Below are 25970 nucleotides of genomic sequence, written 5' to 3' on the forward strand. Positions count from 1 at the left end.
TCAGATCCACTATCTCTTAGAATGAGGGGACCAAAATCCTCCCGACGACCCAAACGAGACGCCCGTCCAGGCACACGACCCAGTCTGGGGCAGTAATGTCCCAGATGACAAGAAAACCTGAACTATCAATCAGAGACATTTGTAAACGCATCCCTTACGATAAACGAAGCCTAGAACCACGAAATCGATCAGATCAGACTGATGACACTCCAGAACTGAATGACTCTTGACCTATCGACTGCAGTGGCAGGAGGAACATGTGTGATGCTTGACATCGAATGATTGTTTGTTGTGTCTTCCCCTGCTTCAAAGCTATGACTAACAAACTGATTTCAGGAATATTTGGAACCTAAGTACCTAACCCAATTTGAGAAACTCTAATCCAAGTTGAGATTCATGTGTGATCTGTACGGCGATGTTGAATGACAGTTAAACTAGAAAATATGAAAGAAAGTTAAAACGACCTGAATAAAGAAGAGAATGTTTGTATCGTGATAAATTATGAAAAACAGCAGGGAATGATAGGGCTGAATGAGGTTTTCACAATGTTAAATAAGGTTAAAACAGGATACTCTATAATAATTCTGTGTGTCGCTGTGTGAACTCTACAGCCTGTCTCTGGGGATCTGTTAATGATTTGTGTGACCCTTGTACACTGGACACTGTTTGTGAACTTTTCCTCCCCTGCTTATCAAATTTCCATGAAATGATTCGTTCTGAACACCACCCACTTTTTCTAGTACTCTGATAGGATCACAAACTGTCTCCCCCTTTCCATTCTGTATGAGAATATGAGAATAAAAGACTGACTTACAGGAGGAGAAGATTAGTACCAATATGGCGTCTCTTCCTACAGGAGAGGCCTCATATTCGTCCTCCTTGCAAGTAAATACTAATCATGATTGATTCCGTGTCTCTTTGTTGTTTAAAGTCTATGGTCTGTTTGAACTAGCGACGGGTTAGCATGGCTTGCATTACAACCAAGCTGAATAGAATATGGCATTTAAGCCCAGAACCAGAACCCGACAGTAACAATGCCCTTTATCGACGTAGGTTTATTATGCCTGATAACCAAAAAACCAGCCGCACGCTCATGAGCTGGGCCAGGTCTTGATAGACATGGAGGAGTTTTTGATGTAAATAACGGTCCCTCCATACGGCTACAGACAGGGGTGTTTAACCCCCTTTGTGTCGTGATAGGGGTTAGTCCGCTAGGCAGAGAGCTGGCCACACGCTGGTAAGCTGGGCCAGTCTCCGCCTTGTTTCTAACCGGTAGCGATTGGACCACGCTCCGACAAGGCAGGTGGGTCTCCGCTCCGGTAGATAACATGGGAAAAATCTCCTTTACTGAAAAAGTAAGCTGGGGATTTTCCTTCTTTTGCCTCTTTATGAGGTAGCAGCCATGAAGAGGAAACCGGTGGTGGGGTCATTACCGACCCCTCCGCCAGTGAAACCGGGCCACGCTGCCGTGGGGGGCCGTAGCGGGCCCTCCCAGTGGTCAGCGGCGGGGGCTGGGGATGCCGAGTGGGGCATGGCTCCGTCGTTTAGAGGTAGAGCCAGTGCCGCATCACGCCGAAATCTCCGTTTCGCAGTCGTTGACGGTCTATTCGTCACCACGGCGGAAGAAGAAGAGGTGGAGCTTGCTCAGAAGCTCCGCCTCCGCTGCAGACAGACCGTTGGTCGGTCTGTGGTGATTTTCGCAATGGCGGCGTTAAACACGGCGATGTTATTCGCCGCTGCCGCCGCCTGCGCACCGAGATGGGGCGGCGAGGGCGGGGAGCTCGTGAGCCTCTACCTGCCGCTCGCTCTCATCAGAGCTTTCTGATTCTGACACCGGCACCGACCACTCAGCTGGGTGAGGGCGGCGTGATGTCAGGGCCGGCTGAGCGGGCGGGACCATCCCTACTTGGGGAGGTGCCTGCCCAGAACGTTTTTATTACCGACCCCTCCGCCAGTGAAACCGGGCCACGCTGCCGTGGGGGGCCATAGCGGGCCCTCCCAGTGGTCAGCGGCGGGGGCTGGGGATGCCGAGTGGGGCATGGCTCCGTCGTTTAGAGGTAGAGCCAGTGCCGCATCACGCCGAAACCTCAGTTTCGCAGTCGTTGACGGTCTATTCGTCACCACGGCGGAAGAAGAAGAGGTGGAGCTTGCTCAGAAGCTCCGCCTCCGCTGCAGACAGTGATTTTCGCAATGGCGGCGTTAACACGGCGATGTTATTCGCCGCTGCCGCCGCCTGCGCACCGAGATGGGGCGGCGAGGGCAGGGAGCACGTGCTCTACCTGCCGCTCGCTCTCATCAGAGCTTTCTGATTCTGACACCGGCACCGACCACTCAGCTGGGTGAGGGCGGCGTGATGTCAGGGCCGGCTGAGCGGGCGGGACCATCCCTACTTGGGGAGGTGCCTGCCCAGAACGCCGTTCTTGCTTGTCCTCCGCTGCTAGAAAATCGCAGCGGCAGGTGTCCCGGAGGAACTTCTTCGTGGTCAGCGGCGGACGATCCATCGCTGAAAGGAAAAGTCTCCTCCGCTGCTTGGAAGTCGCAGCGGCAGGCGTCCCGGAGGAACTTCTCCATAGGCGGCGGACGATCCATCTTGAAGGGAAAAGTCTGGCGGGTCCTCCAGTCTTAGTAGTCGTCCTTCTCAGTCTTCAGATATAAACCCGTGCTGAACTTTTTGGGAGAATGAGGGAGCGAAGTACGCCCCTTTATATAGCACCCCAGGCGGGCGCAGGCATTGAAAAATTCAGTCATTGGCTACTTTAGGTAGCGGGTAAACCAATAGGAGCAGAGCTCCCCTATGGGGCGGAGCTCCACGATATAGAACTGGGGCTAGTATGACCTACGCATTTAATCGGTCAGCAATTTCTTGCCAAACCATTTCCCTCGCCTTGTTAGTTGCGGCAGTATTGCACTATTTTACATCTTATTTTTCCGTCTTCATAAAAATCAATAATTCGGAATGCTGCGCAAATGTAGGACCCCTGCAGAGTGGAGTATCTTCATTTCGACAGATCGACTCTTCTGGGCTCTATGTCTGCGTGCACGCGCCCATATCGAAGATTTGTAAGCCTGTCTTCTGTGAACACATCACACAAGCCTGATCCTCGTTCGAGGAATCACCTGAGGCTTGAATTCCAATCTCGAGTTGCCTGAGCGCCGCATTTATTTATATCGCCGCTATACTAATCCACCTTTAGTGGAATGGCCCCCTGGTCTGTACTGGCTGGATCTCAAGATCTTCAGGTCTGACTGGACACCAGACCGGGCTGGTGTATTGTGATGGGGGTGAGTCGGTGACTTCTCCACTGGGTCCCAGCTTATCTTGTGTGTTAACATGGATAGGATCTCTGTAACAGCAGGTCAATGACCCTGGACTGGACAAGGTGTTCGATTAGTGAACCGATGCTAGCTTTTACACCTATAGCAATGACCTGTGTATGTTTGTGTGAGTGAGAGAATGTTTTGTATTATGAAGTTGTGACATGAACACGAATGCCCCCCCTTCCCTTTATCATATCACCTTAATAAACAAGCATGTTCTGCCAATGGATATCTGGTTATGTTCTCTCACACACATCACACTGTTGTCTGTAGGGTTAAGAGTAACATCCATCGCATGGCTACACACACACACAAACACACACGTTTTTCTGTCCCAGAAATAATTGCGATTAACAATATAATTGTTTCACTGTTATGTGACCCAGATAATGTAATAACACAGCAACCTATTAAGTAAACCATGTCTGTAAACCATGTTTATAAACCATGTCTGTAAACCATGTTTATAAACCATGTCTGTAAACCATGTCTGTAAACCATGTTTATAAACCATGTCTGTAAACCATGTCTGTAAACCATGTCTGTAAACCATGTTTATAAACCATGTCTGTAAACCATGTTTATAAACCATGTCTGTAAACCATGTTTATAAACCATGTCTGTAAACCATGTCTGTAAACCATGTTTGTAAACCATGTCTGTAAACCATGTTTATAAACCATGTCTGTAAACCATGTCTGTAAACCATGTCTGTAAACCATGTCTGTAAACCATGTTTATAAACCATGTCTGTAAACCATGTCTGTAAACCATGTCTGTAAACCATGTTTATAAACCATGTCTGTAAACCATGTCTGTAAACCATGTTTATAAACCATGTCTGTAAACCATGTTTATAAACCATGTCTGTAAACCATGTCTGTAAACCATGTTTATAAACCATGTCTGTAAACCATGTCTGTAAATCATGTTTATAAACCATGTCTGTAAACCATGTCTGTAAACCATGTCTGCAAACCATGTTTATAAACCATGTCTGTAAACCATGTTTATAAACCATGTCTGTTAACCATGTTTATAAACCATGTCTGTAAACCATTGTCTGTAAACCATGTTTATAAACCATGTCTGTAAACCATGTTTATAAACCATGTCTGTAAACCATGTTTATAAACCATGTCTGTAAACCATGTTTATAAACCATGTCTGTAAACCATGTTTATAAACCATGTCTGTAAACCATGTTTATAAACCATGTCTGTAAACCATGTCTGTAAACCATGTCTGTAAACCATGTTTATAAACCATGTCTGTAAACCATGTTTATAAACCATGTCTGTAAACCATGTTTATAAACCATGTCTGTAAACCATGTCTGTAAACTATGTCTGTAAACCATGTCTGTAAACCATGCCTCTTTATTATCATAAAATGTATTTTTGGGGGCGCTTAGGTGGCGTAGCAGGTTAAGCGTTGACCATGAAACCGCAGGGTCTCCGGTTCGATTCTGGCTGGGGACATATCCTGCATGTCATCCCTCCTCTCTCTCTCACCCATCATTCCTGTCTAAATCTCTACTGTATCTGTCAATAAAAAACACTTAAAAAAACGTTAAAAAAATGTCTTTTTGAACATTTGTTACAGGCCTGCATACACACACACACTTTGTTCACAATAAAAGTTCACAGTATTATTTATTTTTTTAAACATACATATTGCACATACAGTATAAGAATGATTTCATTTCTATCCCAACATCCAATCAGCACGGTTGATCAGTCTGACTGACAGGGTTTAGAAGGGTGGGTCAAGGCACTCCTAAAGATATCAAGGCACTCCTAAAAGATAGCATAGATGATGGCATAGTGGATGGGCAGTTCCAGGCGCTCCTGTGTTTGGGGCAAAGTCTGGAGCTTCTCTGGTGGGGCCAGAAGACATGCGGTGGGGCCAATGCGCTGCCACACACAGCTCTCACACACTGGACCCCCAGAGTCTGCACTCTCCATCTAGAGAGACAGAGAGAGAGAGAGAGAGAGAGAGAGACATTCAGCTATGAGTGGGAGGGGTATCAGAGGGAGTAATACACACGCACGCACGTACACACGTACGGAGGCACATGCCGTATGTGACAGGTAAATCTTGTTTTATAACCATTGCCGCCAAAACGCGTGATATGGCCCATCTACTCACGTGTGTGCGTGTGTGTGCGTGTGCGTGTGTGTCTGTGAGTAAGGAGAAAGTAAGGAATGCTACATGGACAAAAGGAAAAACATACATACATCCAATAATCAGCCATTGTTCTGTTGTGGCAGACGGGAGGCCCACTTACGTATCGGATGGGCAGCTTGCGCATGGCGATGGCCGAGTCGGCCATGATGGAGTTCTTACACTCCCGCACGGAGCAGAGGGGCGGCTGGCCTTCCGTCAGCAGGGCATCGGTCAACTCTGACCTCAGGAAGTACTCCTGACGTGGGGGGGTGGGGAGGGACAGAGGGACAGAGTGACAGGGCGTTAATCGTCTCTGAAGCAGAGATCATCTGTTTCTGTTTTTGACCTTAAAACTGATTTGAGGGAAACCAGCCGAGAGTCGTTCTGAGAACTCATGACCACACTCGACATCCTGTTTCCAAACCACCTGAGTAGGTGTCAGAGATGGTGAGAACATAGAGAGAGAGAGAGAAAGAGAGAGAGAGAGAGAGAGAGAGAAGGGGGGGGGGGGGTTATGAAGCAAGAGTGTGTTGTGGGGAGATATGGAGGGGCAGTGATAGATAGATAGATAGATAGATAGATAGATAGTTAGATAGAACAGTTGTATGTATGGGAGCAGTGCTCACCCCGGCCAGTGTGAGCAGGTTGGTGATGGACTTGGTGATGATCAGAGAGCTCTTGGCCCGCGTCACCGCCACATACAGCAGATTCCATTCGTCCTCTGGGACATCATCAGCTGTGGAGGGGAGAGGAGGGGGGGGGTGAGGTGAGGTCAACAGCACAGTGACAGGCCTGACTCCAATTCTCTGTATTAGAATCAGAACTGTCTAATAGATTCCATAGATGCAAATCCCTATGAGCCAAACCAAAAGCCACACCAAAATATGAATTCCGAAATCACACGAACGATTATCGTTGCGCTCTGATTGGCTGATCTGCTCCTCTGAGGAACACTCGTGCACACACAGAGACACTCACACACACAAAGAGAAAAACTGAGAAAAATATGCACACACACACAGAAAAAAAAAATGCGCACACACACACACAGACACACTAAATCTTCTCTCTGAGAGCTCCACACACACACACACACACACACACACACACACACACACACACACACACACACACACACACGGGTTGAAAAACGAATGAATAACAAAAGAAGAAGAAGGATGAAAACAGTGTGTTTTTTCTTCTCAGAAGTCAGAACCTCCATGTCCATACATGGTGATTCTCTATGTCCATACATGGTGATTCTCTATGTCCATACATGGTGATTCTCTATGTCCATACATGGTGATTCTCTATGTCCATACATGGTGATGGAGCAGAGAGAGCAACATGAATGGTCTTTATTGTCATTGCTATAGCACAGGTACCAAACAACGAAATTTGGGAGGGGTGGCTCCCCTGGTGCTAGGAAAGAAAAAAAAATCAAAAAAAACAAGAAGGGAAAGGAGCTGGTTTACATAAATAAAGGCTATGTACACTATCCACTATACTATACTGTACAGATAAAACACTGTGCTGTACTCTATGCTATGCTATACCTATTCTAACATTTCCTATTTCTCTGCAACCTTATGTACCCTAGGGTTGTCATATTGCACATAGTGTTATTGCACATTCATTTAAATTGTCACAGTTTGCAGGCTTGAAATGTACACATTTGTGCCTCAGCACTACACCTGATTTTTTTCAATCCAGCAGCTGCCATCAATCCGTCCAGACTTTCCAGGGCCCAGAACCTAGGTCTGCTGTGTTCAGGGCCTGGATGGCCCTGGGGTAGAAGCTGAGCTTCAGTCTGTTTGTCCTTGCGAACATGGTCCTGTACCACCTGTTCGAGGGCAGCCAGGCAAAGTGTTCGTACCCAGGGTGAGATGGGTCTCTGGAGATCTTGGAGGCCTTCCTGAGGCAGCGTGTGTTGTACAGCTCTTCCAGAGAGGGGAGGGGGGCGCCGGTGATCTTCTGGGCCGTTCTCACGACTCTCTGTAGCGCATTTCTCTCTGCGGCTGTGCAGCTGGAGAACCAGTTGCAGATGCAGTAGGTGAGGATGCTCTCCACTGCGCAGCGGTAGAAGGCCACCAGTATCTCCTGTCTGGTGTGGTCCTTCCTGAGGACTCTCAGGAAGAAGAGCCGCTGTTGTGCCTTCTTGATGATGGCTGCTGTGTTGTTCTTCCAGGACAGGTCATCCTGTATGTGCACCCCCAGGAATCGGAGGGTTGAGACTCTCTCCACGCTCCCTCCGTCGAAGAGCAGGGGCTGGACCTCAGATTTTTTCCTCCTGAAGTCCACGATGATTTCCTGGGTCTTTGACTGGTTCAGCAGCAGGTTGTTAACCTTGCACAGCTTGCTCAGCTGCTCTACCTCATCCCTGTACGCCGCCTCGTCCCCCCCGAGATGCAGCCCACCACGGTGGTGTCGTCTGCAAACTTTACGATGGAGTTGCTGGGGTGGACGGGGGTGAAGTCGTAGGTGTAGAGGTTGTAGAGGATGGGGCTTAGCACGCAGCCCTGGGGGGACCCAGTGCTGAGTCTGAGGGCTGTGGAGGTGTGGGAGCCCACCCGCACCCTCTGGGGGCGGTCGGACAGGAAGTCCTTGATCCATGCACATATAGAGTGTGATAGTCCCAGGTCTAGTAGTTTGGTCACTAGCCTGTCTGGAAGGATGGTGTTGAAGGCAGAGCTGAAGTCCACAAAGAGCAGTCTCGCGTAGCTGTTTCCCCTCTCCAGGTGGGATAGAGTGGAGTGGAGAGTCGTCGCGATGGCGTCCTCTGTGGACCTGTGGGCTCTGTAGGCGAACTGGTATGGATCCAGGTTGGGCGGGAGGCGTGTGACTATGTGGGCCCGGACTAGTTTCTCGAAGCACTTCATGATGATTGGTGTGAGTGCCACCGGGCGGTAGTCGTTTAGGCAGCTCACCGTGCTTTTCTTCGGGACTGGGATGATAGTTGAGGTTTTCAGGCAGGGTGGGATGGTGGCCTGGGACAGGGACTGGTTGAAGATGTTGGTGAAAACCCCGGCCAGCTGGTCGGCGCATTCCCTCAGCACCCGTCCCAGGACGCCATCCGGCCCTGAGGCTTTCCTGGGGTCCACCGCCTTCAGCACGCGTCTCACTTCATGCTCTGTGAGGGTGAGGCTGCTGAGAGCTGGAGAGAGTGGTGTTTGTGTTGTGGTTACCTCCGTTCGCCCCTCGTCGAACCGGGCGTAGAAGGAAGGCTCTGAAGTTTGTCATGTGCTGAACCCCCTGCCACACCCGCCTGGAGTCGTTGCTCAGGAAGCATTCCTCAATCTTCTCTCTGTGGTCTGCCTTGGCCTCCCGGATGCCGCGCTTTAGGTTAGCCCTGGTGGTGCTGTACAGCAGTGTGCCCTTCCCTGCGAAGGCGTTGTCCCTCTCATTGATCAGTTTTTGGACCTTCCCAGTCATCCATGGCTTCGTGTTGGGGTAGACCCGGACCCGTTTGTCCACGGTGACTGAGTTGGTGCAGTTCACTATGTGGTTCAGAACCGACGACGTGAACTGTTCCAGGTCCTCATGCTCATATTCCTGCCATGAGGTGTCATTCAGGCAGATCTGCAGTGGAGCGGACCCTGCTGGCCAGGTTCTGACAGTCTTAGTGGTGATGGGAGCACTTTTCCTCATGGTAGTGTAGGCTGGGATCAGGAGGTTTGACACATGGTCAGACATGCCTAGATGAGCTAGCGGTCTAGCCTTGTAAGCAAGCTTGATGTTGGTGTATACCTTATCCAGTGTTTTTTCTCCTCTTGTTGCACATTTAACATGCTGATAGAACTTCGGTAGTACTACCTTCAGGTCAGCATGATTAAAGTCTCCGGCGATTATATTGACTGCCTGTGGGTCCGCGCTTTGTTCACCACTGATGACGTCATATAGCCGCGCCAATGCTAAGCTACCATCCGCGTTTGGCGCAATGTAAACAGATGTTATGTAAACAGATGTTATGTACAGATGAAGTGGAGAGAGGAACAACATTTTGTCATTCTCCATGAATGAGCCTTTACAAGACACACACACACACACACACACACACACACACACCTCTGAACACTAGCGAAGTCGCTGAAGTCGCGAAGTCGCTTCGCCAAAACACTTTGGCGAAGTCGTCGGTGACCACCACCGTGTCAAACTCCAACCCCTTGGCTTTGTGGACTGTCCCCAGGATGAAATCTGAGAGAGAGAGAGAGAGAGAGTGAGAGAGAGACTCTCAAACCTGAACACGCATGGAAACAGTCGTGTGTGTGTGTACAGTAATCACAGTGTATTTGTACCTCCGTCTTGTGAACTCAGGTGGAACTGAAGAGTTTGTTTGAAGGAAGCAGGGGTCATAGTGATTGATGTTTACTTCATGATCACTTTTTATTTTTATTTTTTATGCCTGTCGAGAGAGGACACTGGCGTTGCTTGTTCGCTGCTTCTCCGCCCGAAATCTATAATTGCAGTATACAGAGTAGATTGTCCTACAAAGACACTTAGATTTTGATTTAGTAATACAAAAATGTATAAGACTACTTTCTTTCATTTATTTTTTGTGTCTTTTTATTATTACTACTCGATCTTTTCAGTTTGTAAAGCGTCTTTGAGTGTCTAGAAAAGCGCTATATAAGTCTAATGTATTATTATTATTATTATTATTATTATTATTATTATTATATCACTGACCCATCTGTAGCTAAGCCTTCTGTACCATTGTGGTGTTTTATGTCTATGTCGTTTAAACGTGTGTGTGTGTGTGTGTGTGTGTGTGTGTGTGTGTGTGTGTGTGTGTGTGTACCTGCGTTCTGAGGGTGGCTCTCGGTGCAGCCGCAGATGCGCTGCACCAGTTCGGGGATGCGGCTGTTGTACTTCTCCACGATGGCCAGTTTGACCTCCAGCTCGCGGTCCTCTGTGTTGGTGGCGTACTGCTTCAGCCCCTGGTAACCCCCCAGCGTTGTACTCCTGGCAAAGTTCCGGATGAAGCTGTCCTGAATTATTCCTGCACCACAGGGGGGATGGGAGGGGGAGATAAACATGAACATGTTTTACATTTAGCAGACACCTTTATGCAAGTAGATAGAGTCTGTTCCCTTTGCCACCCGGTAGGCGAGCACCAAGGTCTTGAATCTCCCAAGAAGAGAAGGTTTTAGGCCTTGGGAGAGAGAAGGTTTTAGGCCTTGGGAGAGAGAAGGTTTTAGGCCTTGGGAGAGAGAAGGTTTTAGGCCTTGGGAGAGAGAAGGTTTTAGGCCTTGGGAGATAGAAGGTTTTAGGCCAGGGGAGAGAGAAGGTTTTAGGCCAGGGGAGAGAGAAGGTTTTAGGCCAGGGGAGAGAGAAGGTTTTAGGCCAGGGGAGAGAGGAGGTTTTAGGTCAGGGGAGAGAGAAGGTTTTAGGCCAGGGGAGAGAGAAGGTTTTAGGCTTTTATTACGGCCCGTGGAGGAATACTCCTTTCTCCCTAATAAATTTGGTTGGGTATCAAACTCCCAAATTCTGTGAATGAAGACACACACAAATCTAATACAGGGTATATACAGGAATCTTGAGGTTAATTTCAATACCTTTCTAAGACTTTTTAAAGACCGTGTCAATATTCTTCCAGACCTCACCGCCACTTCAAGCTGTAACCGTTTACATCAGTGACACCTTTAACTTAACAGTTTTAGTTTGCAATAGACTAGACCACTATCATACAACAGAATTTCCCGTTCATCTTTGTTTTTTAATAAAACTAATAAATTCACGAACTTTAAAAAAAAAAAAAAAAATAGGACTCAAACTCTTTGGACAGAGTCTAATTCAGAAAAATACCAACAAAATTCAAGACCTCATAAAATCGTAATAAGACTTTTTAATACTTATTACAGGTCTTGATTTTCCCAAAATTGATTTATCAACTTTTAATACTTTTCAACACACCGCGGATACCCTGACATACACACATACACACAGTACACCCACAGACACCCACAGACACACAGACACACACACACACACACACACACACACACACACACACACACACACACAGTAGATTTGATGCCATCACAATCATTAAGAATCTCTGAATTTAGAATGTTTGGTTGCTGAGCGCAAAATATGATTTGAAAATATACACATTTGACTCATTTCCATAGAAACTAAGAATTATAAAGATGCAATTACTTTTGAATATGTTGATGTCACAATCAATCCTAGCAACTTCAGCAGAATGTTTGAGATTAGAATGTTTGGTTGATAGCCAGCAATGTTGAATGGAATTCAGTTTTGGTGGCAACAACCCCAAGACTAGACCTGTGACTTATTTCAACAAGCTAAAATTCCAAATTTTTCAAAAATGAGCGTCCATACTCAACAAGTTGACCGTTCTGCCACACTTCAGGTGCTCTCTGCTGCAGGGGAGGGAGGCAGGTGTGCAACCAAGCCTCGGCTCACATCTCCAGTGAGTACCTCTCTCTCACCCCCAAAACTCTCTACAACTCTCTACTACTCTCTCAAGTATTTGTAAAACTGCATCATTTGTGAAGAAATTACATTGTAACAAGAATTATTCAGAAATGTATCATGACTTCTTCTACAGCCTCCCTCTCCTCAGCCTCACACACCTGTGCAGGCAGCCGCCCCTGGTCTCCCACCCTGGGACACCTGGCTGAACTGGGAGCAGCGGTTCAGACACAACATGACCGTGCTCCAGCACCACTGCTACCAGATCATGAACGACCAGAACCTGTCTGAGCAGGATAAGGGTCGTCTGGTCCACATCTACAAGGGAATGATGTCCAGGGCTTTGAGTGACCACCAGAGAGATAGAGAGGCCATCATTTGTTCAGTAGCATTGCTGAAGAGGAGGAAGGCCAGACTTATGGAGGAGGAAGAGGAGGAGGAGGTGGTGGTGGAGCCTCCAAGGAAAAGGCAGAAACAGGAAGTCGTTTCCGGGGTTCCAGATTTGGCTGAGGAAATGGACTTCCTGTGTCTGAGACTTGGGTCCCTCACCCTCTGATTGACAGCTTGACCCCTCCTCCACTTTGAATGGACTGAACTTATGTGTTGAATTATTATTGATATGTTTTGAAAAAGTAGTATAGTAGAGGTAGTACTAAGATAAGATGGTAAGTAAGATAAGATACAATATGATTTTGAGACATGATGAATATCTCATCATAATGTAAATCAATTATAACAGTAGCACATCTACACATACATGCACATAGGACACACACACACACACACACACACTCACTCACACTCACACCCACTCACACTCACACTCACACCCACTCACACACACACACACACTCACTCACACTCACACCCACTCACACACACACATACACACACATACACACACACCCACACACACAAACTGTGTGGGCATGATGACACACACACAGTGCACGCACACGTGCGCGCGCACACACACACGCGCACAGACACACACACACACACACACACGCACACACACACACATACACACATACACACACACACACACACACACACACACACACACACACACACACAAACCCTAACAATGAAAAATAATACGTAGTAATACAAGCTTGCAGGAGTACAACAGTGTGTCTCTAGGAGTTTCTCCAGAGTCAGTCAGATACAGAGAACAGGGCAGAGTTCTTATGAGAGGAAGCCTCCGTTACCTCCCATTTCATAGTATGGCCTTGCTCCAAATCCAGTTTCCCAACATTGTGATCCCATGACTTAACTGTGGGTATCTCTCCCCCCAGAACCCAACTACAAGAGAATGTCTCCCAGGCTAACCGTGTGTGTGTGTGTGTGTGTGTGTGTCTGTGTCTGTGTCTGTGTCTGTGTGTGTGTGTGTGTGTGTGTGTGTGTGTGTGTGTGTGTGTGTGTCTGTGTGTGTGTGTGAGAGTGTTCATAAGTCTGTTGTTAGAGGCCTTCAAATGGCTGGTCTACCTAAGAGAAGGGCCAAACAGTTAGCAAAATATTGCTCAGTATCCGCTGTTATTGGTAGCCGCTCAATATGGAGAAGGCGGTGCTTCCTGTACCCATGAGCTGGATACTGTCTGTTGTACAGTACTGATACTGTATCTGTCAACCCACTGGTATCATAACATCCTGTGTGTGGCAGAACTGTTTGTTGGCTCAGCATTACTGTAACAGATTGTTTCCATGATATCAAAATGCACTGTTAATATTTATGTCCTTTAGAATTGTACATGTATGTGGACATAAATAAAGCATTTAAAATGTGTGTGTGTGTGTGTTTCTCTGTGTGTGTGTGTGTGTGTGTGTGTGTGTGTGTGTGTGTGTGTGTGTGTGTGTGTGTGTGCGTGTGCGTGTGTACTCTTACCTTCCCCCCGGCTGTTTTCTGGCTGCCTCAGACGCCAAATGTCCAGAATCTTCTGCAGGCCAAAGTTCTCAACCCCCTGACGTGGAAGTGAAGGGGCAGGAAAACAAGGTCATAGATACACTTAAGATTACAATATATATTTAGTTTTTATTCCCAGCAGCCATTGAATGCAATAAAGGCTAAATAAAGAAAGACACATTTCTATGTTCATGGTTAACGTTGCTTGTGATGGAAAACGGTGGTAGAGTTTGCTCTGGCTCCTCATATAGGCGTTAAGTGATCTTGCAGGTGAGTTGTAAAATCAATTAGCTCCAGTGTTTCCTCCAGGAATTTTTCCAATGGTGGCGGGTGGCCGTGGCCGCGCGCGCAGCGCGCGCGATTTTTTAGCGTGCACGCGCATGAAACGCGCACGCGCGCTCAAAACAACGTTTTTTTTTTTTTTTTTTTTCTAATCACAGCCAAAACTAGAGGATGGCCAAAAAAAATGAATATACAGAATATAAACTTGTGACTGACAGTCACATACACACACAAAGATCATCAGCTATAATATAATACGAAGTAGGCCTACATGAGCACAAAAGCGGCTAACGTTACTGATTAACTGTTTACTGTAGTGCAGAGAGATGGTAGTCGTAGGCGGCGTATCAAATGACAAAGCTAAACGTTTAATGAAGGACATGAACGATTGTCAACAACACACTCAAGCAGTAAATAGAACAGTCTAAACAACTTGGGTACTACGGACGGAACAATAGTCTCAACCTATAGTTCCGTGCGTGAATTATGTCAACCCACCACATTACAGAAGTAAAATCACAGTCAGATGGAGCATTCGGTAAACAGCTGAGTATCAGCTGAGTTAAAGAAAACAAACTCTTACCTTTGATGAGACCCACATGAGCCCTGTTTTCCCGTACTTCTCCCGTGTGTCTCTTATTGTCCAAATGTTCCCTGAATTTTAGCTGCATGTTTTTCCAGCATGTAATTCCGTTGTCAATAAAAAAATCGTCTCCCCTTCTTTTCCCCTTGACAATACTGTGTCGTTGCTAAAGTGACGGCACATAAGAATCGTTTTTTGACTTGCTAATGTCTGCTAACGTAGCACTTGAAACTGGCGCCGTTCTCTGGACTGCAGCTGCTCCCGCGTTAGCATTAGCATCCATCTTTTCTTCTCCCTTCTCACCGTCACGAGCTCAAATGACACTTGTCGGCCGATCTAACTCTTAACACTCACTTACAGGACTTCTGACACCATGTCGTGTTATTCTATTAAACATACACGTGAGTCCTTCTGTATTTCAATGTAAGTGTCTTTATTTTAACTCGCTCTGTAAGCTCTACAATACCGGTCTCTTGTTGTCTCGTCGTAACCTGCCCACCTGACCTGGGGGGTATTCCATCAACGTCGCTAAAGGAAAATCCTGGCTTATTTTTGATAACTCTCGCGAGACCTATCAGAATATGCCTGGATATTTGTAAGAACTCTCGCGAGATTTATCAGACTAAACCTGGATTTTCCCTTTAGCGATGTTGATGAAATACCCCCCGGATGTCACTACGGTGGCCTGTACACAATAACAATAATACCACAGTTCACATTTAGACCAATCAGGAGCCCTTGTGTCACGTCGTCAACTGAATGTCATTAATCTGATTTTGGATCAGCGGTTAGAGAGAGATGGGCGTGGATTTAGGTGCACTTTTAGTCAACATCCATTATAGCGCTGATCTAGGATCAGATATATTTTAATCAGCTAAAATGTTCAGTTTTTTTTTTTTTTTTTTGAGAACTTTTTGTTTTTTTTGTTTTTGTGGACTGAATCAATTCGTGGCGGAGGAAATTCCATCGTGGCGGCCCGCCACCAATAAATGCATGTAGAGGAAACACTGAGCTCTGTGTTAAGTCTGATGAGACCCTTCAAAGGTCAAAAGGGTCGATGGTACAAAACCGATGTTAACGAGGTACGCCTATTCATTCGAGGCACTATTTATTCAAGGTAGTAGATATTTGATGGAATGTCTCAACGAAACAAATGTCGCAATTGAGATGGTCGTCTGTAAGTATGGTCATATTTGGAGGTACCGTTTATTGAAACTCTTACAAGTCAGCTGTTATGATTATTATGGTTGAGTTTTGATCCCTCTCATGAGTAGAGCCAATCAGGGCAAGGCCAGATCTGACGTAAAACAAGGTAGAACTGTTGATAGACACGGAATTATCCTTTCAGAGTAGCTAACCTTCAAGATAACCTTCAAGATTTTCCACCTGGCCTGTGTTTGTCATATACAACGGTTTGTTCAGAACAAGAATGGACCTATCGCTAAGCCACGCCCCAAAATAGAAATTGTCCAACTCGCTAATATCTGATGGTGAAAAGTAAAAAGAAAAACATGTCTATTACTTGCTGTGGTAAATCAGAAATCAGTAATTTGCCAACTCCCGCCATTGTAAGTCATTGAATGTAATTCAGTCACGGTCGGTCAGTCAGTCACTGTCAGTGAAGCGTTGTTTGTTTGTCCGAGTTTTCAAAGGGGCCGTGGCTTAGCGATAGGTCCATTGTGATTGGCCGAGAGGTGTTCCAAACCTGGTTTATTCACCATACGTTGCAGTAATGTCCACGTGCCAACACTTGAATGACAAAGACTTGTTTATCACGTTACCGTGACAACAGTGGTCGTTTTGAGAACTATGTTTCTGAGTGCAGGGCAGAAATCACTACAATTTACAATACGTATTAACGGCATTGTTTTCTTTCACAATTCTCCAATTCACCATGTTGTTAAGGAACTGTTATTATCACTGGTGCTTTATTCTGAATAGTCACAGCTGAGGGGTTGTTTGTGTGTGTGTGTGTGTGTGTGTGTGTGTGTGTAATTTAATTAATTTTGCCATTTAGCAGACGCTTTTATCCAAAGCGACTTACAATTACGAATTACAGGGACATTCCCCCTGGAGTAACTGAGGGCTAAGTGCCTTACTCAAGGGCACACTAGTAGTGGTGTGGCTTCAGGCGGGATTTGAACTCACAACCTTCCGATCCCAAGTCCAACTCACTATCCACTAGACCACCACTACCCCTCGTGTGTGTGTGTGTGTGTGTGTGTGTGTGTGTGTGTGTGTGTGTGTGTGTGTGTGTGTGTACGTGTAGCGCATTTAAGACACTGACCCCTACGATGTGCAGTCTACAGTGGGGATTGGCAGTGATGAGTCTCACAGCTTCATCAAACACAGTGGCGTTGCTGCGCGCCAGGATGGCTATCTTCCCCTGCTCTGGACTCAGCCCAGACTTCAGGATGTCCAGTGTGTCCCCAGTAGTACCTCGCACACTGCCTGTAAACACACACACACACACACACACACACACACACAGACAGACAGACAGACAGACAGACAGACAGACAGACAGACAGACAGACAGACAGACACACACACACACACACACACACAGACACACAGACACACACACACACACACACACACACACACACACACACACACACACACACACACACACATTTGAAATGCTTAATTTATGTCCACATAAATACAAAGCGCATTAAGGACAAACACTATCAGTGCAATCAGTTCATTGGGAGTCATTCATTTACGTTTGTGACTGTACAGCAACCATCGCAATATTAACACAGAGGTGGGTTAACAGATACAACAGCATTACTGTAAAACAGTATCTACTCTAAGGGTACAAAAAGCAACGCCGTCTCCATATTGAGCGGCTACTGATAATAGCAGATATGGAGCAATACCTTGCTAACTGTTTAGCCTTTCTCTTGGAGATGTGGGCCATCTGAAGGCCCCTAACCACCAGCTGGTGAACATGACCCAGGCTGCCAAACATGAAAACTAAAAGATGACATTTGTAGCCCAGTTGTGAGATGTTCACACACACACACACACACACACACACACACACACACACATACACACACACACACACAGAGGGGGAGGAGGGGAACATGGTCACGTATGGAAGTGTTTCCTCAGTGCTTACTCACCCTCCTGCTTCCCTCCCACAAGGATCTTCTGCTCTTTCTTACACACGTGGAGAATGGTGGCTCCGATGTAGGCGATATCAGCACCGAAACGAAAGCTCTGAGGAGACACACACACACACACACACACACACACACACACACAGCCTGAGTAGTGACACGACTTGAACAACCTGGATATGACAGTTCAGGCATGTGTGTGTGTGTGTGTGTGTGTGTCTGGGTTTCCGTTAACCGGTAATTACCGGTCTTTGTCCGGTAAAATCTGTTGAAGTCCGACAAATTTAAACCTCTTCGGTCATAATGTCCGGTGAAAATAATTCCCTCTAAGCACAATTTGAATACAATTCGCTAAAGTTTAATTGTCACATTCTGATTCCTTCTATATTAAAAAAGACGAATATATAGGCTATATATTTCTTTTATTATTATATGATTTGACGCAGGCATCATGATGACTCCGCGAAACAGCGGTAATAGCCTGCCTAGCGGCAGGGTTGCCAGATGGGATTGACAATTTACAGCCTAACCAGTCTATTACCGCTAAACCCAGTAGCCCATTCGGCGATAACCCGGCCCATCTGGCAACCCTGCGTAGCGGGCCACCATAATAATAATAATAACTTTTATTTGTATAGGCTAGCGCTTTTAACCTGCAAACGTTGCAGCTCAAAGTGCACCATAGCGAGCGAGAGGTAAACATGGCAAGACGTAAGCTTAACAATTACTTAATGAAACCAAGCTACAATGAGTCTGAGGAGAAGTCTGACTCTAAAGAGATGGAGGCGGCTGACGCCGTAGTGGCTCCTCCAGCCAAAAAGTCTCGAGGGTTCCGAGTTGAATGGCTGCGTTTAGATGGGGAAGGAAAAATGTTCTGCTCACCGTGCAAAAAATCGGGGAGGAATAACGGATTCACGAGAGGAGCAACGAATATGAGAATGTTGCACTTTTCAATAAAATGTTATAAATCTAGACATTGTGGTATTTCTTTATATACGTATCCCAGCCTACCTATCAATTGTTTCTCAATAAGCAGTTATGTTCTCCTCATTGTCATACTCCCGAGTCCGATTAAGTATGATTTGACAGGCAGTTAAACTAAATGCCTTCCCAACCAGCGAGACCTGGTTATAGAAATGACGTTGTTTTATTGATAAAAAAGGGTAAAACTGGAAAGAGAAAATAGAAAACTCACATTAATCCCGAACAATTTAACAGACTTCAGTTAACGTAATGTGGAGTCCGTTCATTGATCGATGCAGTCTGTTCAGTTCCCAGTGTGGCGCGCGTTCAGCGCTGGACATATGGCATAGCGCGCATGCGAATCATGAAAGCCTATATTATTATATTTATTATATAGCTCGCATCTAATCGTATCGGATGAGAAATAGACATCAAACGGCATATATAGGCTACACAACAGTAATCACCGCGACAAAAAGTTATATTATATTTTAATATGATGACCGGAATATCTCACGTTTGTCCGGTAAATTGAAATCTTCCCGGACACGTTGACCGGCGCCAATTTTTTCTAACGGAAACCCTGGTGTGTGTGTGTGTACCTGGGTGAGGTAGTAGAAGTGTGTGTGTGTGCGTGTACCTGGGTGAGGTAGTAGAAGTGTGTGTGTGTGTGTGTGTGTACCTGGGTGAGGTAGTAGAGGTGTGTGTGTGTGTGTGTGTGTACCTGGGTGAGGTAGTAGAGGTGTGTGTGTGTGTGTGTGTGTGTGTGTGCGTGTGCGTGTGTACCTGGGTGGGGTAGTAGAGGTGTGTGTGTGTGTGTGTGTGTGTGTACCTGGGTGAGGTAGTAGAGATGTGTGTGTGTGTGTGTGTGTGTACCTGGGTGAGGTAGTAGCAGGCATGAAAACAGGTCGGGGTGAAAAAGGTGAGAAGGATACGAGACCGCTCCCCCCCCCCCAAAAAAAAACTCATCGGATCTATATGATTCAAGGAAGTCACTTATTTTGGATTCAAAACGGCTAATTTCGACAAAAGGTGAGCGATTATCATGCCTGAGTAGAGGTGTGTGTGTGTGTGTACCTGGGTGAGGTAGTAGAGGTGTGTGTGTGTGTGTGTATGTGTGTGTGTGTACCTGGGTGAGGTAGTAGAGGTGTGTGTGTGTGTGTGTACCTGGGTGAGGTAATAGAGGTGTGTGTGTGTGTGTGTGTGTATACCTGGGTGAGGTAGTAGAGGTGTGTGTATGTGTGTGTGTGTACCTGGGTGAGGTAGTAGAGGTGTGTGTGTGTGTGTGTGTGTGTGTGTGTGTACCTGGGTGACGTAGTAGAGGTGTGTGTGTGTGTGTGTGTGTGTGTGTACCTGGGTGAGGTAGTAGAGGTGTGTGTGTGTGTGTGTGTACCTGGGTGAGGTAGTAGAGGTGTGTGTGTGTGTGTGTGTGTGTAGTGTACCTGGGTGAGGCAGTAGAGGTGTGTGTGTGTGTGTGTACCTGGGTGAGGTAGTAGAGGTGTGTGTGTGTGTGTACCTGGGTGAGGTAGTAGAGGTGTGTGTGTGTGTGTGTACCTGGGTGAGGTAGTAGAGGTGTGTGTGTGTGTGTGTGTGTGTACCTGGGTGAGGTAGTAGAGGTGTGTGTGTGTGTGTGTGTGTGTGTGTACCTGGGTGAGGTAGTAGAGGTGTGTGTGTGTGTGTGTGTGTGTACCTGGGTGAGGTAGTAGAGGTGTGTGTGTGTACCTGGGTGAGGTAGTAGAGGTGTGTGTGTCTGTGTGTGTGTACCTGGGTGAGGTAGTAGAGGTGTGTGTGTGTGTGTGTGTGTGTACCTGGGTGAGGTAGTAGAGGTGTGTGTGTGTGTGTGTGTACCTGGGTGAGGTAGTAGAGGTGTGTGTGTGTGTGTGTGTACCTGGGTGAGGTAGTAGAGGTGTGTGTGTGTGTGTGTGTGTGTGTACCTGGGTGAGGTAGTAGAGGTGTGTGTGTGTGTGTGTGCGCGGGCGGACTGGCCACCGGGCAAGCCTGGCAAATGCCAGGAGGGCCGCGAGACTCTGGGCCGCTCAGAATGTATTATATAAAATATATATATATATATTTGTAATTTTGTCTCTGGTGATTTTCATTGAAAATAACTTATTTCAGCAGACCGCAGCCCAAAACATTTTATATCGGCCGGGCCATCCACGCAGTTCTGCATCGCGGATGCCCAGGGCCCTAAACCAATAGGAGCAGAGCTCCCCTATGGGGCGGAGCTCAACGATGTAGAACTGGAGTATGTAAACCAATAGGAGCAGAGCTTTAGGTAGCAGGGTAAACCAATAGGAGCAGAGCTTTAGGTAGCGGGGTAAACCAATAGGAGCAGAGCTCCCCTATGGGGCGGAGCTCCACGATGTAGAACTGGAGTATTATCTCCATAACTATCGTAGTCAGTTCTATATCGCCAGTGGACACGCACCTCATGTCATCATTCCGTTTATAACAGCAGTCAGCAGTTAACGTTACACTGCTTTCATTTTCAGAATGGGGGAATTTGATGAGAGCGATGCAGTTAATGTGCAACAACTGGATGCAGGGAGCAAGTGTAGTTGGAAGTAGGAATGCACCGAAATTCGCATGTATTGGGCCGAAAATAGCACCAAAAAGTACATTCGGGGTGAAAAGGCTATTGAAAGAGATATTGACTGATGACTGCCTACTGATAATACATATAATTACAGCAAACATGTCGGTAGTTTGGCATCTGTCCTCTGACTTTTTATGTTAACAATCCGTGTTGCGTTTGGAAATAGGGCTGTTGTGTCGCAAATGCCAGGGCTGTTTTTTGATCCCAGTCCGCCCCTGTGTGTGTGTGTGTACCTGGGTGAGGTAGTAGAGGTGTGTGTGTGTGTGTGTGTGTGTGTGTACCTGGGTGAGGTAGTAGAGGTGTGTGTGTGTGTGTGTGTGTGTACCTGGGTGAGGTAGTAGAGGTGTGTGTGTGCCACTAGATGAAGAGCGTTGACCGCTCCCCTGAAGGTGTAGATCTGCTGGTGAGGGTCTCCAACCAGGATCTTCCCACAACACTGAGACAACATGATGTCCATGATGGCTGAGAGAGAGAGAGAGAGAGAGAGAGAGAGAGGCGAGAGAGAAGAGAGAGGGGGGGGAGAGAGAGAGAGAGAGAGAGAGAGAGGGGGAGAGAGAGAGAGAAGAGAGTTGTTGGCTCTGCTGACTAGACAGAGCAGGTCTGAGCTCGGCCTTGTGTGTACCTGTCAAGGACAGCCCTAGTCTCTCTACTGCACAACTGGGCCAAGTTATGAATGGTTAATAATAATAATAATAACAATAATAACAATAATAATAATAACAATAATAAAGTCAAGTAAGTAAGTAGCCTTGAGAACCGATGGTTCTCGAGCCTAACGGCCCTATCTCCTGTTTCCATAGCGTGAGGCGGCTTGATGTACAAGTACACCCCCTGGACATAACGCTGGTATGTCTCAGGGTCTTACCCCCTCCAATCCAACCCTTAATGCTGAGAGCCAAGCAGGGAGGCATCGGGTACCATTTTTATAGTCTTTGGTATGACTCGGCCGGGGATCGAACTCACGAACTCACAAGCTCCCAATCTCAGGGCAGACACTCTAGCTGGTGAATATGAATGAGCGTGACCCATATTCACTGTGGAGCGTCTGTCTGACACCAGAGGTCTGGTTGTCTGTCTGACACCAGAGGTCTGGTTGTCTGTTTGACACCAGAGGTCTGGTTGTCTGTCTGACACCAGAGGTCTGTCTGACACCAGGGGGCTGTTCCACTAACGTTGATTAGTATATCAGCGATAAAAAGAAATCAGGCGATCAGGCAACTCGGGATTGGAATTCAAGCCTCAGGTGATTCCTCAAACGAGGATCAGGCTTGTGTCATGAGTGTTCACAGAACACAGGCTTAGAAATCCTCCATATGGGCGCATGCACGCAGACATAAAGAGCCCAGAAGAGTCAAACTGTCGAAATGAAGATACTCCACTCTGCAGGGGTCCTACTTTTGCGCAGCATTCCGACTTATTGATCTTTATGAAGACGGAAAAATAAGATGTAAAATAGTGCAATACTGCCGCAATTAACAAGGCGAGGGAAATGGTTTGGCAAGAAATTGCTGACCGATTAAATGCGTAGGTCATACTAGCCCCAGTTATTGTTATATGTTCATATTTTAATAAATGAATATTTACTACTGTGGTGATATCAGCAGCAGGCTACAAACCGTCATATCGTCACAATGGCATAGTGGTATCGACCGCTGCCATAGTATTTATTCGTCATTTTAAGACGGTGGTTCAAATCCTTCTTCTGACACGCTTTTTACTGCATTTCGTTGTCTGAATCTAATCTAAAATCTCATCTAAAAAAGTATGTAGGCTATAAAATGATGGTGCAGGCTAATTTACAAGAACTGACACGATTACAATGGTGTTTGAAGCCTTTCTGAGTAGTAAATTATGTTCTTCTAACTCGACCCTGGATTTGGCATAGATTATTTTTTTCTTATGATTATTGATGGATAGATGATTCACTTAGACATATATATATATATATATATTGTAAATCGATTTGCATGAAGGTTAAATGTAAAAAAAAAAAAAAAAAAACATTCAATTAAATCAAGTCTCGAACACGCAACATTCAGAACTCTAGCTGGCTGCCTTAACCACTGTGCCAGCCACACCGCTGTGATGTCGGCAATGCAAGTTGATAGACATACCTATTTTTTATTATTTATTTTTGTTACACTTTTTTATTTAACTATCGATCTATCTATCTATCTATCTATCTATCTATCTATCTATCTATCTATCTATCTATCTATCTATCACACTTTCAAAATATCAAGTTATCTATCTATCGATCTATCACACTTTCAAAATATCAAATTATCTATCTATCACACAGTCAAACTATCTATCTCATAAAAAGTGGGAACTAATATTTCCTAAAAGACACTTGACGGAACTGTCGTTCGGGATATAGTTTCCGCCTGTGAGACAATTTTGACGCACGTATTACCTAAACCAACCTCTAAACCTGCTCGCGACCAGAATTACTCAGAAGGATTGGTTGCATAGCAACCAAGCAGCGAATTATTTGAGCCACATTGATGGAACCGAACGCAAAATGAAATTATCGCCGATTAGAAGATAATCTCGCATAGTGGAATAGGGCCCAGAGGTCTGGTTGTAAGCTTCCATCCATCCACAGCCTTCAGGTGTACCTGGCGTGCAGTCTTCAGCCTCGTCAATAAAGATAGCATCATAGTTGTCCAGACACGGCCTCTCTAGCTGCCACAGCTTCAGATAGCCTGGAGGGAGAGAGGGAGGGAGGGAGGGAGGGAGGGAGGGAGAGAGGGAGAGAGGGAGGGAGGGAGGGAGGGAGGGAGGGAGGGAGAGAGGGAGGGAGGGAGGGAGGGAGGGAGGGAGGGAGGGGGGGGTGAGGAAAGGAAAGAGGTAGAGAGGTGAGTTAGGGAAAGAGGGAGGAGCTCAATAAGACACCGATACTGACTTGAGATTTGCGAATGGAATTGAAATATGAACATCTTCTATTGAATGATTTGGATGTAGGGTCAAGTCCGTAAAGTCCTACCGTCAGCGCACATGTGGTATCCTGAATCTCTGCTCCTGTGTCCCAAGTCCACCATTCTGTCCCAGATCTCCTGGGCGTCATTCACAAACAACTGCAAAAACTGCAAAAAATAATGTACTAATTAAGAAGTGTGTTGTTTGCGTGTGCTTCTATGTCTGCGTGTGTGGGAGTTTGTAGGGACGGAAGGTGTTTGTGGTGTTTGTGTAGTAGAAGTCAGGTGTGTGAAAAAAAAGCTGTGGGGTGGCGTTGGGTTCGAGTGCTGTGTCCTGTAGTAGGTGTGTCGTGCGTACCCTCTTCTGTTCCTCGCTGGTTATCTGCATGTTCCCATTTGTGATCTTGTACCTCGCGGGGACGTGCTCCGGGGTGATGTGCGTATCGGCCGAGGCCATGTAGGCGATGAGGGTCTGGGTGACCACCTTGGCGTTGACGAAGCCGCCGCGCCCCTTGGGCAGGACCCGGGCCACCGAGAAGGGCTCCACGTTGAACGACAGCTTCTTCTTCTCCTGATACCTGGGAGAAGAAGAGAAGACCGCGGTCATCGCCACCGTGGGAACCGAGTGACCCGAGAACAACCGCTTTAATGGTGAGAGAGAGGGGTTTGTACAGTTATTTTACCACAACGCAGACAAAGAGGAAAACCAAAAGGCCAGACTATTTGGTAGTGCGGTTCATAAACAATTGACTGGTATGTAAACAACAGCGAGTAGAGACTCTGAGACTCTCAAAGACTTCACAAGAACAGATGGACTTTTTGGCAATAGTAATGAACAGTAATTCAACTGTGAGGCACAAACACAGACACATGAGTGCTTGACTTCTGATAAAACGCCAGACTGACTTCTTGCCAACAGCTGCAAAGGCCATGGAGTGAACCGTCCGGCAGTCTACGTTGGAGGGAAACAACCGCTGCGCCGCCATGGCAACCGACTTGTTGAAGGCCACGTACAGGAAACGGAGGTGTGGCCTCTGCTGGGCATACCTCACCAGTGTGGTGGTCTTCCCAGTGCCTGGAACACACAGCACTGACTTTTACCACTTTGTGTGTGTGTGTGTGTGTGTGTGTCTTCTGCGATTATCATGATCACTTATTGATAGAAAATCCTAGAACAAATCATGTAGGCCTAGTCCTGAATGAACTCGTCTCGTTGCCAGACACTCCCGCCCCAAATGTGTTGCATGTCACTAAATGGCTAAATGTGACTGCAAATGTGTCCTTTTACACTGCAATCTCTCACACTGTATCGGCCAGGATAGTGCTTGAATAAAGTCGCAGTAATAACACTTTTATCTATATCTTTTTATTCATTGTCTTATTATATTGTTAAATGTTTATCTATTTATTTTCTATATATATGTACCTATTCTTGTAATTTTTTATTTTCTTACTTATCCTCCTTCTATTTTATGCTATATGTAAAGCACTTTGACTTGCCCCGTTGTATGAAACGTGCCATACAAATAAACTTGTAACGACCTGGGGATGACCTTTGCACTCAGGTGACACTTGAGAGAAGGTCAAACACTGAGTCTATAGAGTCACCTTCACATTCTTATTCCTTCGTCTCCATTGAGTGCTAGTTCAATGGAGTTCAATG

General features: G+C 46.3%; 1 protein-coding gene across 1 annotated transcript in view; it reads right to left on the reverse strand.

Moving 5' to 3' along the window:
* Window positions 1-5117: 5117 nt before the first annotated feature.
* LOC308164241 (F-box DNA helicase 1-like) overlaps window positions 5118-25970 on the reverse strand; it is a gene marked incomplete at both ends in the record, with an annotated part of 36770 nt that continues 15917 nt past the window's right edge. The window contains 13 exons of the mRNA XM_080538381.1: window positions 5118-5285; window positions 5609-5743; window positions 6114-6223; window positions 9553-9681; window positions 10286-10486; window positions 13811-13886; window positions 16981-17144; window positions 17828-17924; window positions 21712-21848; window positions 24008-24094; window positions 24376-24466; window positions 24666-24885; window positions 25214-25382. Coding sequence (XP_080394507.1) covers window positions 5118-5285; window positions 5609-5743; window positions 6114-6223; window positions 9553-9681; window positions 10286-10486; window positions 13811-13886; window positions 16981-17144; window positions 17828-17924; window positions 21712-21848; window positions 24008-24094; window positions 24376-24466; window positions 24666-24885; window positions 25214-25382 — 1784 coding nt within the window. The remainder of the gene's footprint in view (window positions 5286-5608; window positions 5744-6113; window positions 6224-9552; window positions 9682-10285; window positions 10487-13810; window positions 13887-16980; window positions 17145-17827; window positions 17925-21711; window positions 21849-24007; window positions 24095-24375; window positions 24467-24665; window positions 24886-25213; window positions 25383-25970) is intronic.

Source organism: Nansenia antarctica, assembly GCF_963989245.1.
Source record: "Nansenia antarctica genome assembly, chromosome: 8".
NCBI lineage: Eukaryota > Metazoa > Chordata > Actinopteri > Argentiniformes > Microstomatidae > Nansenia > Nansenia antarctica.